The sequence below is a fragment of the Carcharhinus amblyrhynchos genome, chromosome 15, assembly GCF_965287045.1.
Source record: "Carcharhinus amblyrhynchos chromosome 15, sCarAmb.v2.hapA, whole genome shotgun sequence".
NCBI classification, from domain to species: domain Eukaryota; kingdom Metazoa; phylum Chordata; class Chondrichthyes; order Carcharhiniformes; family Carcharhinidae; genus Carcharhinus; species Carcharhinus amblyrhynchos.
The window spans coordinates 37,494,315-37,509,678 of record NC_137338.1 but is presented as its reverse complement, the minus strand read 5'-3'; the positions used below and the strand labels follow the sequence as shown (position 1 = coordinate 37,509,678).

The 15,364-nt window shown below is 42.0% G+C and overlaps 1 protein-coding gene across 1 annotated transcript in view; it reads right to left on the bottom strand.

Annotated features, from left to right (window-relative positions):
- The window catches only part of efhc2 (EF-hand domain (C-terminal) containing 2), a 53,488-nt gene that overhangs the window by 17,583 nt on the left and 20,541 nt on the right, over positions 1-15,364 (bottom strand). The window contains exons 8-10 of the mRNA XM_080203829.1: positions 5,448-5,613; positions 4,121-4,263; positions 813-1,009 (exon numbers count right to left, since the gene is read on the bottom strand). Coding sequence (XP_080059955.1) covers positions 813-1,009; positions 4,121-4,263; positions 5,448-5,613 — 506 coding nt within the window. The remainder of the gene's footprint in view (positions 1-812; positions 1,010-4,120; positions 4,264-5,447; positions 5,614-15,364) is intronic.

The window sequence follows — 15,364 nt, the reverse complement described above, 5'->3', positions numbered from 1 at the left end:
CAATTGCCCGCATTTGGCCCTTATCTCTCTATACCCATTGTACCCATGTAACTATCTAAACGTTTTTTAAAAGACAAAATTGTACCTGCCTCTACTATTACCTCTGGCAGCTTGTTTCAGACACTCACCACTCTGTGTGAAAAAATTGCCCCTCTGGACACTTTTGTATCTCTCTCCTCTCACCTTAAACCTATGCCCTCTAGTTTTAGATCCCATACCTTTGAGAAAAGATATTGACTATCTAGCTGATCTATGTCCCACATCATTATATGTTCTCTATAAGATCATCCCTTAGCCTTTTTTCCAGAGAAAAAAGTCCCAGTCTATCCAGACTTTCCTTATAACTCAAACCATCAAGTCCCAGTAGCAACCTAGTAAACCTTTTCTAGCTTCATAATATCCACTCCATAATAGGGTGACCAGACTACACACAGTATTCCAATGTCTTGTACAACTTCAACAAGACGTCCCAACTCCTGTATTTAATGTTCTGACCAATGAAACCAAGCATGCTGAATACCTTCTTCATCGCTCAGTCCACCTGTGGCTCCACTTTCAAGGAACATGTACCCCTAGATCTCTCTGTTCTGTAACTCTCCCCAGTGCCCAACCATTAACTGAGTAAGTCTTGCCCTGGTTCAATCTACCATAATGTATCACCTTGCATTTATCTAAATCCATCTGCCATTTGTCAGCCCACTGTTTATGGTGCTAGTCCCTAATTACTTTGTGTACAGCTAGTTACAGGAAATCCCATACTATTAAGGTAACAAAAAGAAAATAAAAAGCAACCAAAGTAACACATCACCTACTTCATCTGCATTCTTCTCCATGTAGCAGAAAGTGTATTCGTCAGCATCCACCAGACAAAAGTAGTTGCCATAGAGGCAAAGCTTAGCACCAATGTAGAGATCATGCTGAGTAAAGTACTCAGAAAGCTCACTCTTATAAAGTTCCTGGCCAGGTTTTTTAATTCGTGTTCTTTCCAAGAATTTACCGCCAAGAATACCTGTAGAAATAACCAATTTAAAAATTGTATTTTAACAATACACAGTTGTGTCAACATTGTAAAAATTGCTAATATGGATTTGTAATTACGAATCGACCAAGAGACATATTTAAAGAATCTTAATGAAAGTTTTAAATCATACAGCTGGAACATAGTATTATCAACACTGAGATCTAAAGTGATAAACAAAATTCAGTCCAAAGCAGCTAGTGAATCTGCTAGACTCAAACTCAGATTCACAAGGTACAGGACAGTCGAGGAAGTGAAAACCAGCCAGTGAGGTGAAGTTCCGACAGCTCAGGCAATTCTGGATCAGGACTGACATCAGCTACTGGGGTATTTCTGTGCTTCTCTATCCCTCTCTGACTTGATCAGGATAGTGTGGATGGGGTGTAGTGTACATAAAAGTCTAAAATTTTTAAAAAGTTGACTTGCACAATATAGCTTTGCATCACTAACTGCAGTTAAACTGAAGAATGGCTGGTTTGAGTCAAAATTTGGCAAGAATAGCATGATTTCATTATTTAGAAATTCCACTATTTTGAGTATTGAATCCAATTTGCTGTGTATTCAAACAGGGCCATAAACGTTACTTCATCATATGAATCATTAGTCCTGAAAAATCCTGTAGACGCCAGTACAAGTTGATAGAAAATTTGAAACTTCAAGGGAAACAAGGCTAGATTGGCTTTCATGCCATGAACACCACTTCAAAAACAACACAAGCATAAATCCAAAAACACTGCTGTGTGAGTGGGTGTGAGTTTGTGTTAGTGGGTGGGGGTAAGGCGACTGAGAACCCTGAGGCTGTGAGTGAGCAAGACATGCACTCACTGGCGAGTTCACTATTTCGGATCTTTCCTGTGCCTCACCAGTGACCTCAACAGGTTTAGACCCACAATGGGAGTAAACCTGCTTTACATGCATTTGAATACATTTTAATATAACTAACCCTAATATAACAACCCTCCCTCGACCAGATATTGACCCCTCGCTGGTTTACATCTACGTAGGTTCATCTGTGCTAAGCCAACATGGTAGTGTCAACCTGCACCAAAAGTCAGGCCTCGGGGGGAGGGGATGGGGGTTGGGGGGGAGGGGTGAGGAGGGGGAGTGTGGAATTCATTTGGTTGTGGTGGTGGATGAAGGTGCTGAGAATGCCAGCAAAGATTGTTGTTGGGGTGGTGAGGGGTGCCAGCTCAGACTGTGTTGGGGGTGGGCAGGGGGCTGGAGAAGGGACTGATGATTGGGTTGGGGGGGTGGGGGGCAGGTTCACTTAGGTTTTGACTGGGGCATCCTTTGCAGATGGCATCCCAATTTCTGTGCAGCCGAGTTTTACGTCTGACAACACCAGGTTTAAGTCCAACCGATCTATCTGATAGTAAACTCGCAAGCTTTCGGGGTTTGCCCCTTCGTCAGGTAAATGGTCCAATTTGCCTGACGCAGGGGCAAACCCCAAAAGCTTGCGAGTTTGCTATCAGATAAATTGGTTGGACTTAAACCTGGTGTTGTCAGACTTCTTACTGTGTTTACTCCAGTTGGCATCTCCACAACAGCCGGGTTTTGCCAGCATATTGAGGCCCCGGCCCCTCTATATGACGGCATGAAACATAATACATAAGAACATAAGAAATAGGAGCAGGAGTAGGCCATCTAGCCCCTCGAGCCTGCCCCACCATTCAATAAGATCATGGCTGATCTGATAGTGGTTCAGTTCTACTTACCCGCCTGCTCCCCATAACCCTTAATTCCCTTATTGGTCAAAAATCTATCTACCTGTGACTTAAACACATTTAACAATGTAGCCTCCACTGCTTCAATGGGCAGAGAATTTCAAAGATTCGCTACCCTCTGGGAGAAGAAGTTCCTCCCCAACTCTGTTCTAAATTGACTCCCCCTTATTTTGAGGCTGTGCCCTCTAGTTCTTGCTTCCATTCTAAGTGGAAATAATCTCTCTGCTTCTACCCTGTCTAGCTCCTTCATTATCTTAATGTCTCTATAAGATCTCTTCTCAGCCTTCTAAACTCCAACGAGTACAGGCCCAGTCTACTCAATCACTCCTCGTAAGCTAACCCCCTCATCTCCGGAATCAACCTGGTGAATCTTCTCTGCACTCCCTCCTAAGCTAATATATCTTTTCTCAAATAAGGGGACCAAAATTGCACACAGTACTCTAGGTGCGGCCTCACCAGTACCTTGTACAATTGCAGCAAGACCTCCCTGCTTTTATATTTCACCCTTCTCGTGATAAAGGCCAACATTCCATTTGCCTTCCTGATCACCTGCTGCATCTGCAAACTGAGTTTTTGTGATTCATGCACAAGGACTCCCAGGTCCCTCTGCACAGTAACGTGTTGTAATTTTTCACCATTTAAATAATAGTCCATTTTACTATTACTCCTTCCAAAGTGGATAACCTCACACTTGCCAACATTATACTCCATTTGCCAGATCCTTGCCCACTCACTTAGCCTATCCAAATCTCTCCGCAGACTTGCGTCCTCCACGCAATTTGCTTTCCCACTCATCTTTGTGTCATCTGCAAACTTTGTTACCCTACACTCAGTCCCTTCCTCCAGATCGTCTATGTATATGGTAAATAGTTGAGACCCCAGCACCGATCCCTGCAGCACGCCACTCGTCACCGACTGCCAACCGGAAAAGCATCCATTTATTCCAACTCTCTGCTTTCTGTTAGATAGCCAGTCCTCAATCCACGCTAACACTTTACCCCCAATTCCGTGTACCTTAATCTTATGCAGCAACCTTTTGTGAGGCACCTTATTGAATGCCTTCTGGAAATCTAAAAACACCACATCCACCAGTTCCCCTCTGTTAACGGCGCTCATTACATCTTCATAAAAATCCAGTAAATTCGTCAAACATGACTTTCCCTCATACCCTTTTGATTATTTTTAGCAGAGACTGGTAAGATTGGAGAGAAAACTGGCATGCTTCTGTAAAGAGAAACACTCCAATTTTCTTCCAGAAACTGCACCCTGCCATTTTTTTGGTAAGATTTAGCCCATCATGTATAGAACTTGTACATGCATGTGTGGATTATATAGCCACTACTACACAAGTTAAGTCATAACCACAGTAAAATTTTACCTGAGTTCACAGCAGGAGGTTCAAAAACACTAATGGTGTCATCACTCAGAAAATATGAGAGCACAAATTTCCGCTCACTGTTGATTTGATCATCTGTAATCAGCCTGGCACTGAACTGTAGCACATTGCTTTCTAGTCCCTGTCTAATAAAAGATTATGTTGCCAATCAGACACTGAAGGAATCATTTTTGATCATATTTCATATTATATAATATAAACTACACAGGATATATTATAAATTAAACAGGCATTGAAGACAGGGCTCAGAGTGATACAGAGAAATAGTGAAGCAGGAAATAAATTTAAAATGCTAAATGCAGGCTCCAAAGAGGACTTGTAGGTAGCATAAAGAGAATTGGTAAAGGGAAACAATAAATTATTTAAAGAAAGGATAGAAATAATTTGTGATGAAAAGGGAAATCTCTTTATGAAGGATGATGAAATTTTAAAACCTTTTCTATGTTTTAGTAGTAGGTTTTGAGTGCGCATGACCGCAGCATGAGCCAGTGTTAGGATTATGTCCTGATTTGGGCATAAATTTCTAGACCGTAATGCCTTTAATTTTCATGTTTAAAATCTTGTCCCCTGCCACTTGAAAGTTGCGTTAGATCTCAGTATAACAGCTAGATGGTTTGGATGGACTTTTAAATCCTTACTCCCTTTTCTACATATGTTACTCAGTCATGAGTTAACAAGACTGGAAAATAATTGCAGTCGCAGAGTTACTTGATGTGCCAAATAATTATTTCATTCACTGAAAAAAAACCTGAAGCCTGTCTATCGCAGCATCCAACTTATATTTAAATGATGCTGGTTACTGACATTTCAGGAAAATAAGTAAGACATTAAAGTGTGCAACAAGCTTCAAAAAGAATAAAAGAAAAAGAAAAACATAGTGGGGAAACTTGGCATCACTTCATTGATATTGAGGAGCATGTTATGGGCCCTAGAGGTAGTGGCCGATGCATTGTTTGCCTTGGGGAAGCAACCTAGTCTGTGTATGCCACTTCAAATCATTTTTTCCCTTAGATGTACAAGATTTATATGAATACTATCTAATTCACCACCACTGAACCTCGACATTCTGAGATCTGCCATTATTTTTATTATCATGCAGCAATAGCAAAGAAAATAAATGTTTGCATGAGCAATGGTTAAAAATGCTCAATATATCTTATTGAAAGAACTGAAAGGATAGAAATCATAAGCAGTAATTCAGTTTTGATCTCCAAAAGATGAAAAATCCACCTATTGTTCATGTCTTCGGAAGTCCTCGAAAGGACAACAGTCTTGGATCCTGCATTTAGTCTCTCAGCATTTGCCTTACCTGTCCTTTTCCATGAATTTCACTATGTTACGTTGTGGAGCTTTGGGTACAAGACTCAGAGTTGAGTTGAGAGAGTCCTCCTCTGATCCAAAGCCATTGTATGGAGGAATTTGTCTTTCAATTTTAGTGGTTGGTTTTGACTTGTATTTGACTGGTGTGAAGTCCACTGTTAATTAACAGAATGAAAAACCATATTTGCTTGGTTATTTTACAACTAATATTAGAGATTCTTTCAGTGCAGAAACAACTTTATTTCCAAACATAATATCATAAGTTAAATTTTTTGTGAATAATTTGTAGATAATATGGTTCTATTTTCAATAAGCATCAGATACTAGTTAGTGCTTGAAGTACAATTTCCTTTGGATTGTGATAAGGAATATAAAACAAAATGCCCTAAATTTGCAGAGACTGCATACGTCCATTGTTATTCTTGTAACATGTACTTAAATGACACAAATGACCTTTTAATCTATTGCTGCCTAAATCTGTGCTGCTCACTTCCAATGGATAGTACATTAAGTAATACTAGTAGAATTCAGTTTAATTAATCTGTAGTTTCACCCAGGTGTGTAAGCAACAAGCTTTAAAATGTATACAAACCCTCCACTGACACATTAAAGTCCACGTTCCTTGGGAGGCATTGGAAGAGAGCTTGGTGGGGAGGTGGGGGAAGGTTGCTTGTGAATCCTTAGGGCAATCCAACAAGCAAATGTTGCATTTCACAATATAGTACGTTTGAAAGCACATTTTGCAGATTCACAGAATTTTTATGGCACAGAAGGGGAACATTTGGTTGATCTGTGCGAATGAGTCGTTAGAGTTATAGAATCATACAACACAGAAGAAACCCTTTGGCCCATCAAGTCCAACCGACACATTAGAAACACCTGAACTCCCACCTAATCCAATCTGCCAGCACTTGGCCCATAGTCCTGAATATATGACGTGTTAAGTGCTCATCCAGATACTTCTTAAAGGATGTGAGGCAACCCACCTCCACCACCCTTCCAGGCAGCGCATTCCAGACTGTCACCACCCTCTGGGTCAAAATGTTTTTCCTCACATCCCCCTAAACTTCCTGCTCCTCTCTTGAACCTACGTCCATTTGTGACTTCAACTAAGGGGGACAGCTGCTCGTTATCCGCTCTGTCCAGGCCCTTCATAATTTCTTCACCTTCTTCCTTCCTTTCTTTTCAGACAAGTCTAATTCTCTTTTGGATGCCTCGATTGAAGCTGCCTCCACCACACTCTCAGGCAGTGCATTCCTGACCCTACCCACTTCCTGCATGAAAAAGCTTTTCCTTTTGTCGTTTTTGCTTCTTTCGCCAATTACTTTAAATCTGTCCTCTCTTGTTTGTGGTCCTTTCATAAGTGGGAACAGTTTCTCTCTATCTGTTCTCTCCAGACTCCCTCATGATTTTGACTATCTCTATCAAATCTCCTCGCAGTCATCTCTTCTATGAGGAAAACAGTCCCAACTCCTCCAATCCGTCTTCATAGTTGAAATTGCACATCATTGGAACTATTCTAGTTCATCTTTACTTCACTTTCTCCAATTTCTTCACATAATTTCTAAAGTACAATATCTGGAAATGGAGGCAAAATTCCAGCTGAGGCCAAACTTGAGTCTAATATACAAGTTTAGCAAACTTCCTTGCTCTTGTCCCCATTCCCCTAGCTTCTGGATTGTGCTCTCTAGCATTGACCCCCAACGGTGTTTACTTAATCTGCAGGAGGGTAGATCGCTTGAATGGGTTGGAGGGTGCATCCTGTAGGTTGCTATGAAGCCAAGTCCCTACCTATTGTAGGGAGGGAGAGGGTATGATGGAGGGTGGGATGAAGTGGAAGAAGGGTTGACCATTGCCCCTTTTAATTCTACCACTGCTGCCTCACAGCGCTAGGGACCCAGGTTCGATTCCTGGCTTGGGTGACTGTGTGGAGTCTGCACATTCTCCTCGTGTCTGTGTGGGTTTCCTCCGGGTGTGCTGGTTTCCTCCCACAGTCTGAAAAATGAGCTGGTTTGGTGCATTGACCATACTTAATTCTCCCTCAGTGTACCCGAACAGGCACTACAGTGTGGCAACTAGGATATTTTCACAGTAACTTCATTGCAGTGTTAACGCAAGCCTACTTGTGTCACTAATAAATAAACATTAAAACTGGTCAAACCCAATCAAGAGGAATCAATCTGCCAAAAAAGCTTTTCAAACATTTTCAATTTTTTGGAGGTACAGACCGCTTGCCTGGTCTGGGTTCCATCAGTGTGGCTCACATAAGCCTTGACTCTTTCCCTTGACTGTCATTTGCCTTTTAAGGGAAGGCTGGCAGTCCCAACAATTATAAAGATACTCTGGCTCTATAAGAGTTTAAGTTTGAAGTAAAATTAATGTCACTGAAACATCATTTGAGGAAACAAAGGGACTTTCGATGATGTCACAATCCAGGCAGCATCTTAACGTTGTAGACCATAACAAAACAGCAGATAAAATGAAGATTCAGGGGGTGATCTTATCAAAAAATTTCTAAGTGCCGAATGACTGTGAAAATGGGAGAGAATCGCATAGATCTTTTGGGTGAACTGCCAACCACACGCGTATGGCACTTAGGAAAAGGAGCCCAGCCATGATTCTTGCCAGCAGCAGAGGCAGGGACAAGCCTATTCTCACTAGAAAGCCAGCTGCTGAGCTCTCGGTGTGTCATCACACAGGCGGCTTGATCTCCCAGTGCATTGTGTAAACCGACCACACCCCGCCATTGCGAACCTTGACAACACACTCTCTTCCTCCCAAATGCCGCCCTGGACATCGCCCCCACCTCCCCCAGTTATTGCCCCAAGCATTGCCCCACACCACCGATTGCTTCCCCAGACATTGTCCCATCCCTTTGCCCAATTGCTGACCCAGACATTGCCCCATTCCCCGATTGCTGCCCCAGACATCGCCCCCCCTCTTGCCTGATTGCTGCCCAGACATTGCCCCACCACCACCACCACCCATCACTGCGCTGGACATCACCCCTGAACTACCAATGGCTACCCAGACATTGCGAGCCCCCCCTCCCTCAATCACCGCCCCGGCCAATGCTAATCCCCACTTCCCCATCACCACCGCAGTCGATTCCCCTCCTCCGATGAAGAGTACCACCCCTTCCTTCCGCCCCCTCCATGGATACCCCTCCAGCCTTCCTCCAATCATGGCTCCTTTGTCATGGGCCCACCCCCCGCAGGCCCCCCATGGGCCCCACTACCTTAGGAATGCCCAGTGTCCAGAGGGCAGTGCCAGATTGCCAGGCTGGCACTGCCAGCTTGTCCAAAATATTTAAGGACCTTTCTTTGGTCTCAGCCAAAGCACGAACAGTTGAGTTAACCCTACCCACCAATCCACCTAATACAAGTGATCCCAACACTGTGGCATTGGCATTAAAATAAAACTTCCAAGTTTTTATTGTCATGGGCCTCATAGTATCTGTCAGAGATACAAAAAAATTTTTGGAAGCATGATCCAGACTTGAAAGATGTATGATAAATAAAGAACAAAAAACGCAAATATACAAAAGTGGAATCTAAAACAGCAAATTCTGGAAGAAAACTTCAGCATTTGGGAAGTGCAAAATTAATTCAATGTTTCAATGATCTGAAGAAGTGGTAGAATCATAGAAACCTACAATGCAGAAGGAGGCCATTTGACCCATCGAATCTGCCCCGATCACAATTCCACCTATGCCCTTTCCCCATAACCCCATGCATTTACCTAGCTAGTTCCCCCTGACACTAAGGTGGAATTTAACATAGCCAATCCACCTAACCCGCACATCTTCAGGCTGTGGGAGGAAACTGGAGCACCTGGAGAAAACCCATACAGATGTGGGGAGAATGTGTAAACTCCACACAGACAGTGACCCAAGGTTGGAAATGAACTCGGATCCCTGGGAGCAGTGCCAACCACTATGCCAACGTGCCACCCTGAAAGCATTTTTAATGCTAGAATATTTTGATCCAGCAGCTGTATGTATTACAATGAGTTTTGTTGAGGTCTTATATTTGGTTGGGCCCCCTGTGAACACATCCAGTAAGCACAACTGCTCCTGAGATCCTATCCCCCTGTCTTTCAGATCAATATCCATCCTCAAAAAAATCCACTCTTAACCCCTGCATCCCTGAAATCTCATAATCCATCTCCAATTCCCTTTTCCTCCACAAAGTCCATGTCCATTTCTTCTGCAGCTTCATGATTCAATTTCTCCAATAAAGATTCTGCCCCATAGCAACAGCTAATTGTCCTTACTCCAAGTTACAAACAATATTGTCTGTGACTGTGACCATGATGCATTATCCCTTCTGAACTCTCTGCAGCTTTTGACATGATGAACCACACAAACAATTGGTTTTGAGCATTTTTTAAAACCCATCGAACCACAAAATCAGGATGTTGTCTTGTTGCACATGAAATATGCAAGGTGAGGCCATTTTGTGATCTATCTGCATAATAAATAATAATTTCTTCAACTCAATCAGGGTTGACTGACAATTTTCAATGGGTTATATTACTATGAATATACTGTCAGGTATATCATTTTGAGCCATTCAGCCGGATAGTAAAGGCCTCATGTCGGTACCAAAGCAGCTGCTGGGTTAGTCTGGTGAAAATGTGTCAGCGGATTATCCAGGTACAGTGATTCAACTAAATGAGCTCCATTTCTCTTTTTCTGTTGGAGTTTAGAACTTTTTTCTTTCAAAAGAATGTTCTGTGGGCTTCTTCACTTTTGTCTTACTGCATTTGACATTACACACTAGTACAAAAATGTTTGCAAACTATTCTGAAAGCTGAAAATACTATTTAATACTGCATGCAAAGGATTAATTCCTTGTGTTTATCTTCCCTATTTAAGGAGACTTCCTCCAAGATCAACAGCGCCATCAAGTGACCATATGGGCTAGAAGAAGTGAAAAGGCAAAACTGTACAAATGACTTTAACTATGTCTCGCTGTTACTTTTATTTTTGGATAAACACAATCTGTCTGGATTATTTAAAGCAAGTTCTAATCCATTTCTTTAAAAATAAGTAATCAAATAGGAATTTGTGCAAACGTGTTAATGGGTCCTAGAAAAAGCAGACAGTGGAATTAATCCCAAAGCTTACATTTCATCAGCAGTCGATCACACTCTCACTATTAGTTCCTTCTTAAAGACACCAGAAAAAGTTGGGGCTGCTGTATTCAGGAATAAGTATATTTATGGCACTGTGGTAAATGATCAATTCTGGTGTTGAAATTTAATTTTAAAAATGTGGAGTCTCATTCCTAATTAGTGCCAGAGCTTTAAAAAATGTTTTTTTAATTGTAAGAATTACAATTAACTAAGTCAATGCTACTCCACTGTTAGCTGCCACACTATATTTTGCTTATTTTTCCATTGGAGCATTAGTATTCTCTTCTGCTTCCAGTAGGCATGACTTCTGCTAACAGATTGCATTGGAATGCAGTACTTGCTTTGAGAAAAGTGTGAACAGTAATACAGTTTACTCCATCCACATTGCTGGGAAACTAGGAAATGTAGAGTACTATTTTATGTGCAGATCTCCATTCACCAGCATTGATTTACCAGTGAAATTCTATTATTAATAAAGAACAGGTTATACAGCAAATTATCCAATAATTTCCAGCTTCAAAATTAAGCTGTTTAATACCAATGGCACCGGCACAACTGAAGACCCTCATTCCCTGACTGACTAGACACTAACCCAGGTGTGCATAAAACATGCTACTGGACCCCCTTTTCAAAATGCAGTATCAGCAATGCAAGTCACACTCAGTTACATTAGTTCTGAATAAAGGTAATTGATCTGAAACGTTAATTCCAATTCTTTCTTCTTGAAAGTTGCCTAACCAGCCCAGTGTTTCCAGCATTTTCTGTTTTATTTTAGATTTCCTGTTTTTTTATTAGTATCTACTTCATTTAATTCTATCCGCATAATATTTTTATTCCTTTTTCTCTTATACATACTTCTTGTGTTTATAAATACTTCGACATCTCAATTTCCAGACAGGTATGTGTGGGGGAGTTTATAATAAAGCATGAATTAGATTTAAATCACCCACAGTAGGCAGAATAAAGATTAGGTGATATTAAGAAAGAGAGATAAAAAAGACGGGTAGAAAGATTAATAAAAATGTATTTTTTTAAAGCTCTGGCACTAATTAGGAATGAGACTCCACATTTTTAAAATTAAATTTCAACACCAGAATTGATCATTTACCACAGTGCCATAAATATACTTATTCCTGAATACAGAAGCCTTAACTTTTTCTGGTGTCTTTAAGAAGGAGCTAATAGGCAAGCACCCAAAGTTCAAGTCATTTTGTCGATTCAGTGCCTTGCCTTTCAACACAGACTGTTACAGTGTACCCTGTAGAACAGCAGGGTATCTCTGACATGAACATGTTTGATTCCCAATTTATTCAGATGTGATGACGAGCGCAGTTGGCCTCACTGTTTTACCTATGCAAAATCCAGCTCTTACGTCTCCAACTGAGGCTAGAAATTGGTGTGTCTAATAGGAAGAAAGCAGAACAGAATTTATCCGTAACTGCTATAAAAATAATTTAACCTCCTCTCCTACTGGTTTCAGTGGATGAGTGAGCAGTGAGCTTTCAGCTGAATAAGGTCTCAGGCTAAATCTAAGGGTCTTTAGACATCCTTCTAATAAGTTAGTTGCATACTATAGTCTCAAAGGTTGGGATCAGTAGAACAGCAGGTCAATATTAGAACTTGTCAATCTTGTCCAATATCGATTTTTTGCAGAATCTGTTATAGTGTGACTTTGGTTTAATAATCCTTTTTTCAATCCAATAGTGCTCATCAGAAGCAGCACCGATATAGTCATTGGGGATTTGGTCCACTTGACTGTTTAGACCAGTGATGCAACCTAGGCTAGTAAGTGTGGCCCTTCTTCATCTCAGTGGGTTGTGAGATTGAAATCAGGCTTATTTCGCTAACCATGACCCCATGAAAACATTTAATACATGCCAAATATTTCATGACAAGTTATAGAAAATGCCTGATCATTTATATATTAATAGAATCATCAACTTCAGACGTTATAAACAAAATAAACATTTACACTTTGGATGCCGAGGGAGTGCACAGCTCTCACAGTCAGTGTTGTGGGAAATCAGCATGCACCTCACTTCATTTGCCCTTGCTTTACTTGTATATTTTTACTCATATCAGTATAAAAAAACTACATGGATGTTAATCAGCAGAGCGTGGCAACCTTGTGCGAGGGCAACAGTCAACAGAATGTCTTGTGGGCTGCACTCAGAACCCAAATGGGTTGCATAGTGGCCCCTGGGCTGCAGGCTGACCACCACTGGATTATAATCTATAATCATCTATCATCGTGACAACAATTCTGAAACTTTATAAAGACCCAGTAGTAGTTTGTATAAATCACTAATCATTCCTGCCAACTGGAATAGGATCAATAGGTACACAAAGCATTTCAGAACAAAATGCAATTCATACCTATATCTGTTTAACTCTTCAGACATCTACCACTTCAAATAAAGAATGTAGTTAACAAGGGCTAATTCTTTGATCTCAATATAGTTAGCCTCCTGTAGTTTGTTTATGGAAAATCCCAGCCTTCTATCGTTATATCACTATTCCGAAGTGTGCACTTTGATAGGTAAGATTTGAAATGCAATGACATCACAAATGTCTTCCATATGTGTAATATAATAATAATGATGACAGATCGATGGGATTTTCTGCTCCAGTTTGTGGTGGGTTTGGCTATGGTGAAAAATAGTGCGCAAGGTACAAAGTTGCATTTTATATCAGGATGAAAGTTTACCAGGATCATCCAATTCTCCATCTGTGGCAAGCTGCAATCAAGATGCTAGGCCAGCATTCATTGCCCATTCCTCATCATCTTTGAGAGCTGAATGGCTGTCTCCTCAAAGTCTATGAGGACCTTCAGTTCTGGCCTCCCATCACCCATCTGGGATCTTTCCCTCTTGTTGCGTGCCATCTTGTCCTGCATGAAAACGGATGGAATGAGTGTAGTCAAATGTATGCTGGAGAAGATAAGGAGGCCTATCATGTGTGGATGGTGAGTGGGTCCAGCAAGATGATGAGGACACAACCTACAGTGGAGATGTAGATGTGTGTGAGAGAGCGAGTGTAATGTCCCTTGAGCTGGCAGTAAGTGGAATCACTGTGAATGTTTGATGGGTGTGTGATTTGAGAGTGATGAGAAGCATGATTTAACAGGCAGAATGGAGGAGACCATTCATACTCTTCCTGCACTGGATGGCAGTTCTCTTCAGTGGGGCATTAATCCTGGGACTGCCAGTGCCTTCCACGCTGGGTTCATCACCTTGCTGGCTGTTTTTTTTCCAGAAGTACAGTATGTCACAGCAGCATCTACGGCATCAAACTGTCTCTCCAAGTCTGAAAACTTGGGGACAGATTGCTTAGCAGCCATCACTTCCTGGTGACCTGAGGAGTGTGGCTGCCATGCCCTGGGATGGCCTTTAAATGTGGCACCCTGATGATTGCAATGTTGATGGTGATGGTGGTGAGTGATGTATAGAACCTGTGCATGAATATTACTTTGACTAAGTGCTGCGCTTTATGGAGGATAAAGCTGCCTTCGCCATTTGCCAGGCTCAGATGATGCTTTTCCGGCTCATCATTGGCCTTTGCCGATTTCCAAGAAAATCTCACCTCATTTCAACATTTGACCATAGTGCTATAATGGCAGGCCCACCAACACCACCTGACACTAATCAGTCAATCTTTATCCTGTTTTCCACTTACTTAGTCTCCACAACTTAAGTGTTTCTGTTCTACTCATCTCAGGCCAGAAATTATAAATAGCCAACTGACAAACATATTACTGTTAAAAAATAGAAAATATTGATTATTCATTTAAATTTTAAAACAAAGAGGATCCCAGTTGTAAATTGAGACCGAGGCAAAGCTTTCTTATTCCACAGCTGGCTTCATTTATCTCTGAGCCATTGGACAAAATTTTACGAGAAAATTTCCAAGTGTCCAGCTCGAGTGAAAATGGGAAAGACGCAGACCCATTTATCGGGTGAGTTTACACTCCCAATCTTATGCACTTCATGCATGGAAAAATAGGCTAGACTGTTTTATGGAAAAATAGGTTAGACTGTTTCTAGTTACTAGATGCAGCGGGCGGGGTTAAGCTCACCAACCAGCCTGATCAGGCAGCAGAGGGGGCTATTGCACACGTGTAGACCTCTGCGGCCGCACATGCACAATTCCAACAGCAGAGGCCTGACAAAGAGAGAGAGAGAGCTGTCAGGCCTCTATTGCTACAGGCAGCCTCAACCCAGCCACACCCCCCACAATTTGGGGGCACGCGGCCAATTGCGAGCACCACAACGCTCAAAGATATAGACCCGCCACTACCAAACTGGCTGCGCCACCGCCACCCCTCCCCCCACCCCCGCAATCACATGCAGAGTGGCAGCCCCCCCCACCAACTGATCGCCTGCCCCCCACGCACCCCCCCCCCGCCCCCCCCGCAACCACATGCAGAGTGGCAGCCCCCCCACCAACTGATCGCCTACAGAATGCACAGCACGCCCCACCTCCCTCCACAATTGGGCTGTCCTGGCATGGCTTCGCCCCTTCCAGGCCCTGCCCTAGATGATTAAGCACTTGCCTCACTAAACAGATATAAATCATAATTTAAATAAATTTAAATAATATATTCAGCCTCGTGCTGGTAATAGGCGAGAGGCTGACTGAGCCAGAAATCCGATGCTGATAAGATCGCAAGAGATGAAAAATTGGGTGCGATCCTGATTTCTCAGCTCTCGTGTGATTTTACCGGTTCGCTTTACCCTTCAATGTATGGGCGAGCCAGTAAAATCACGA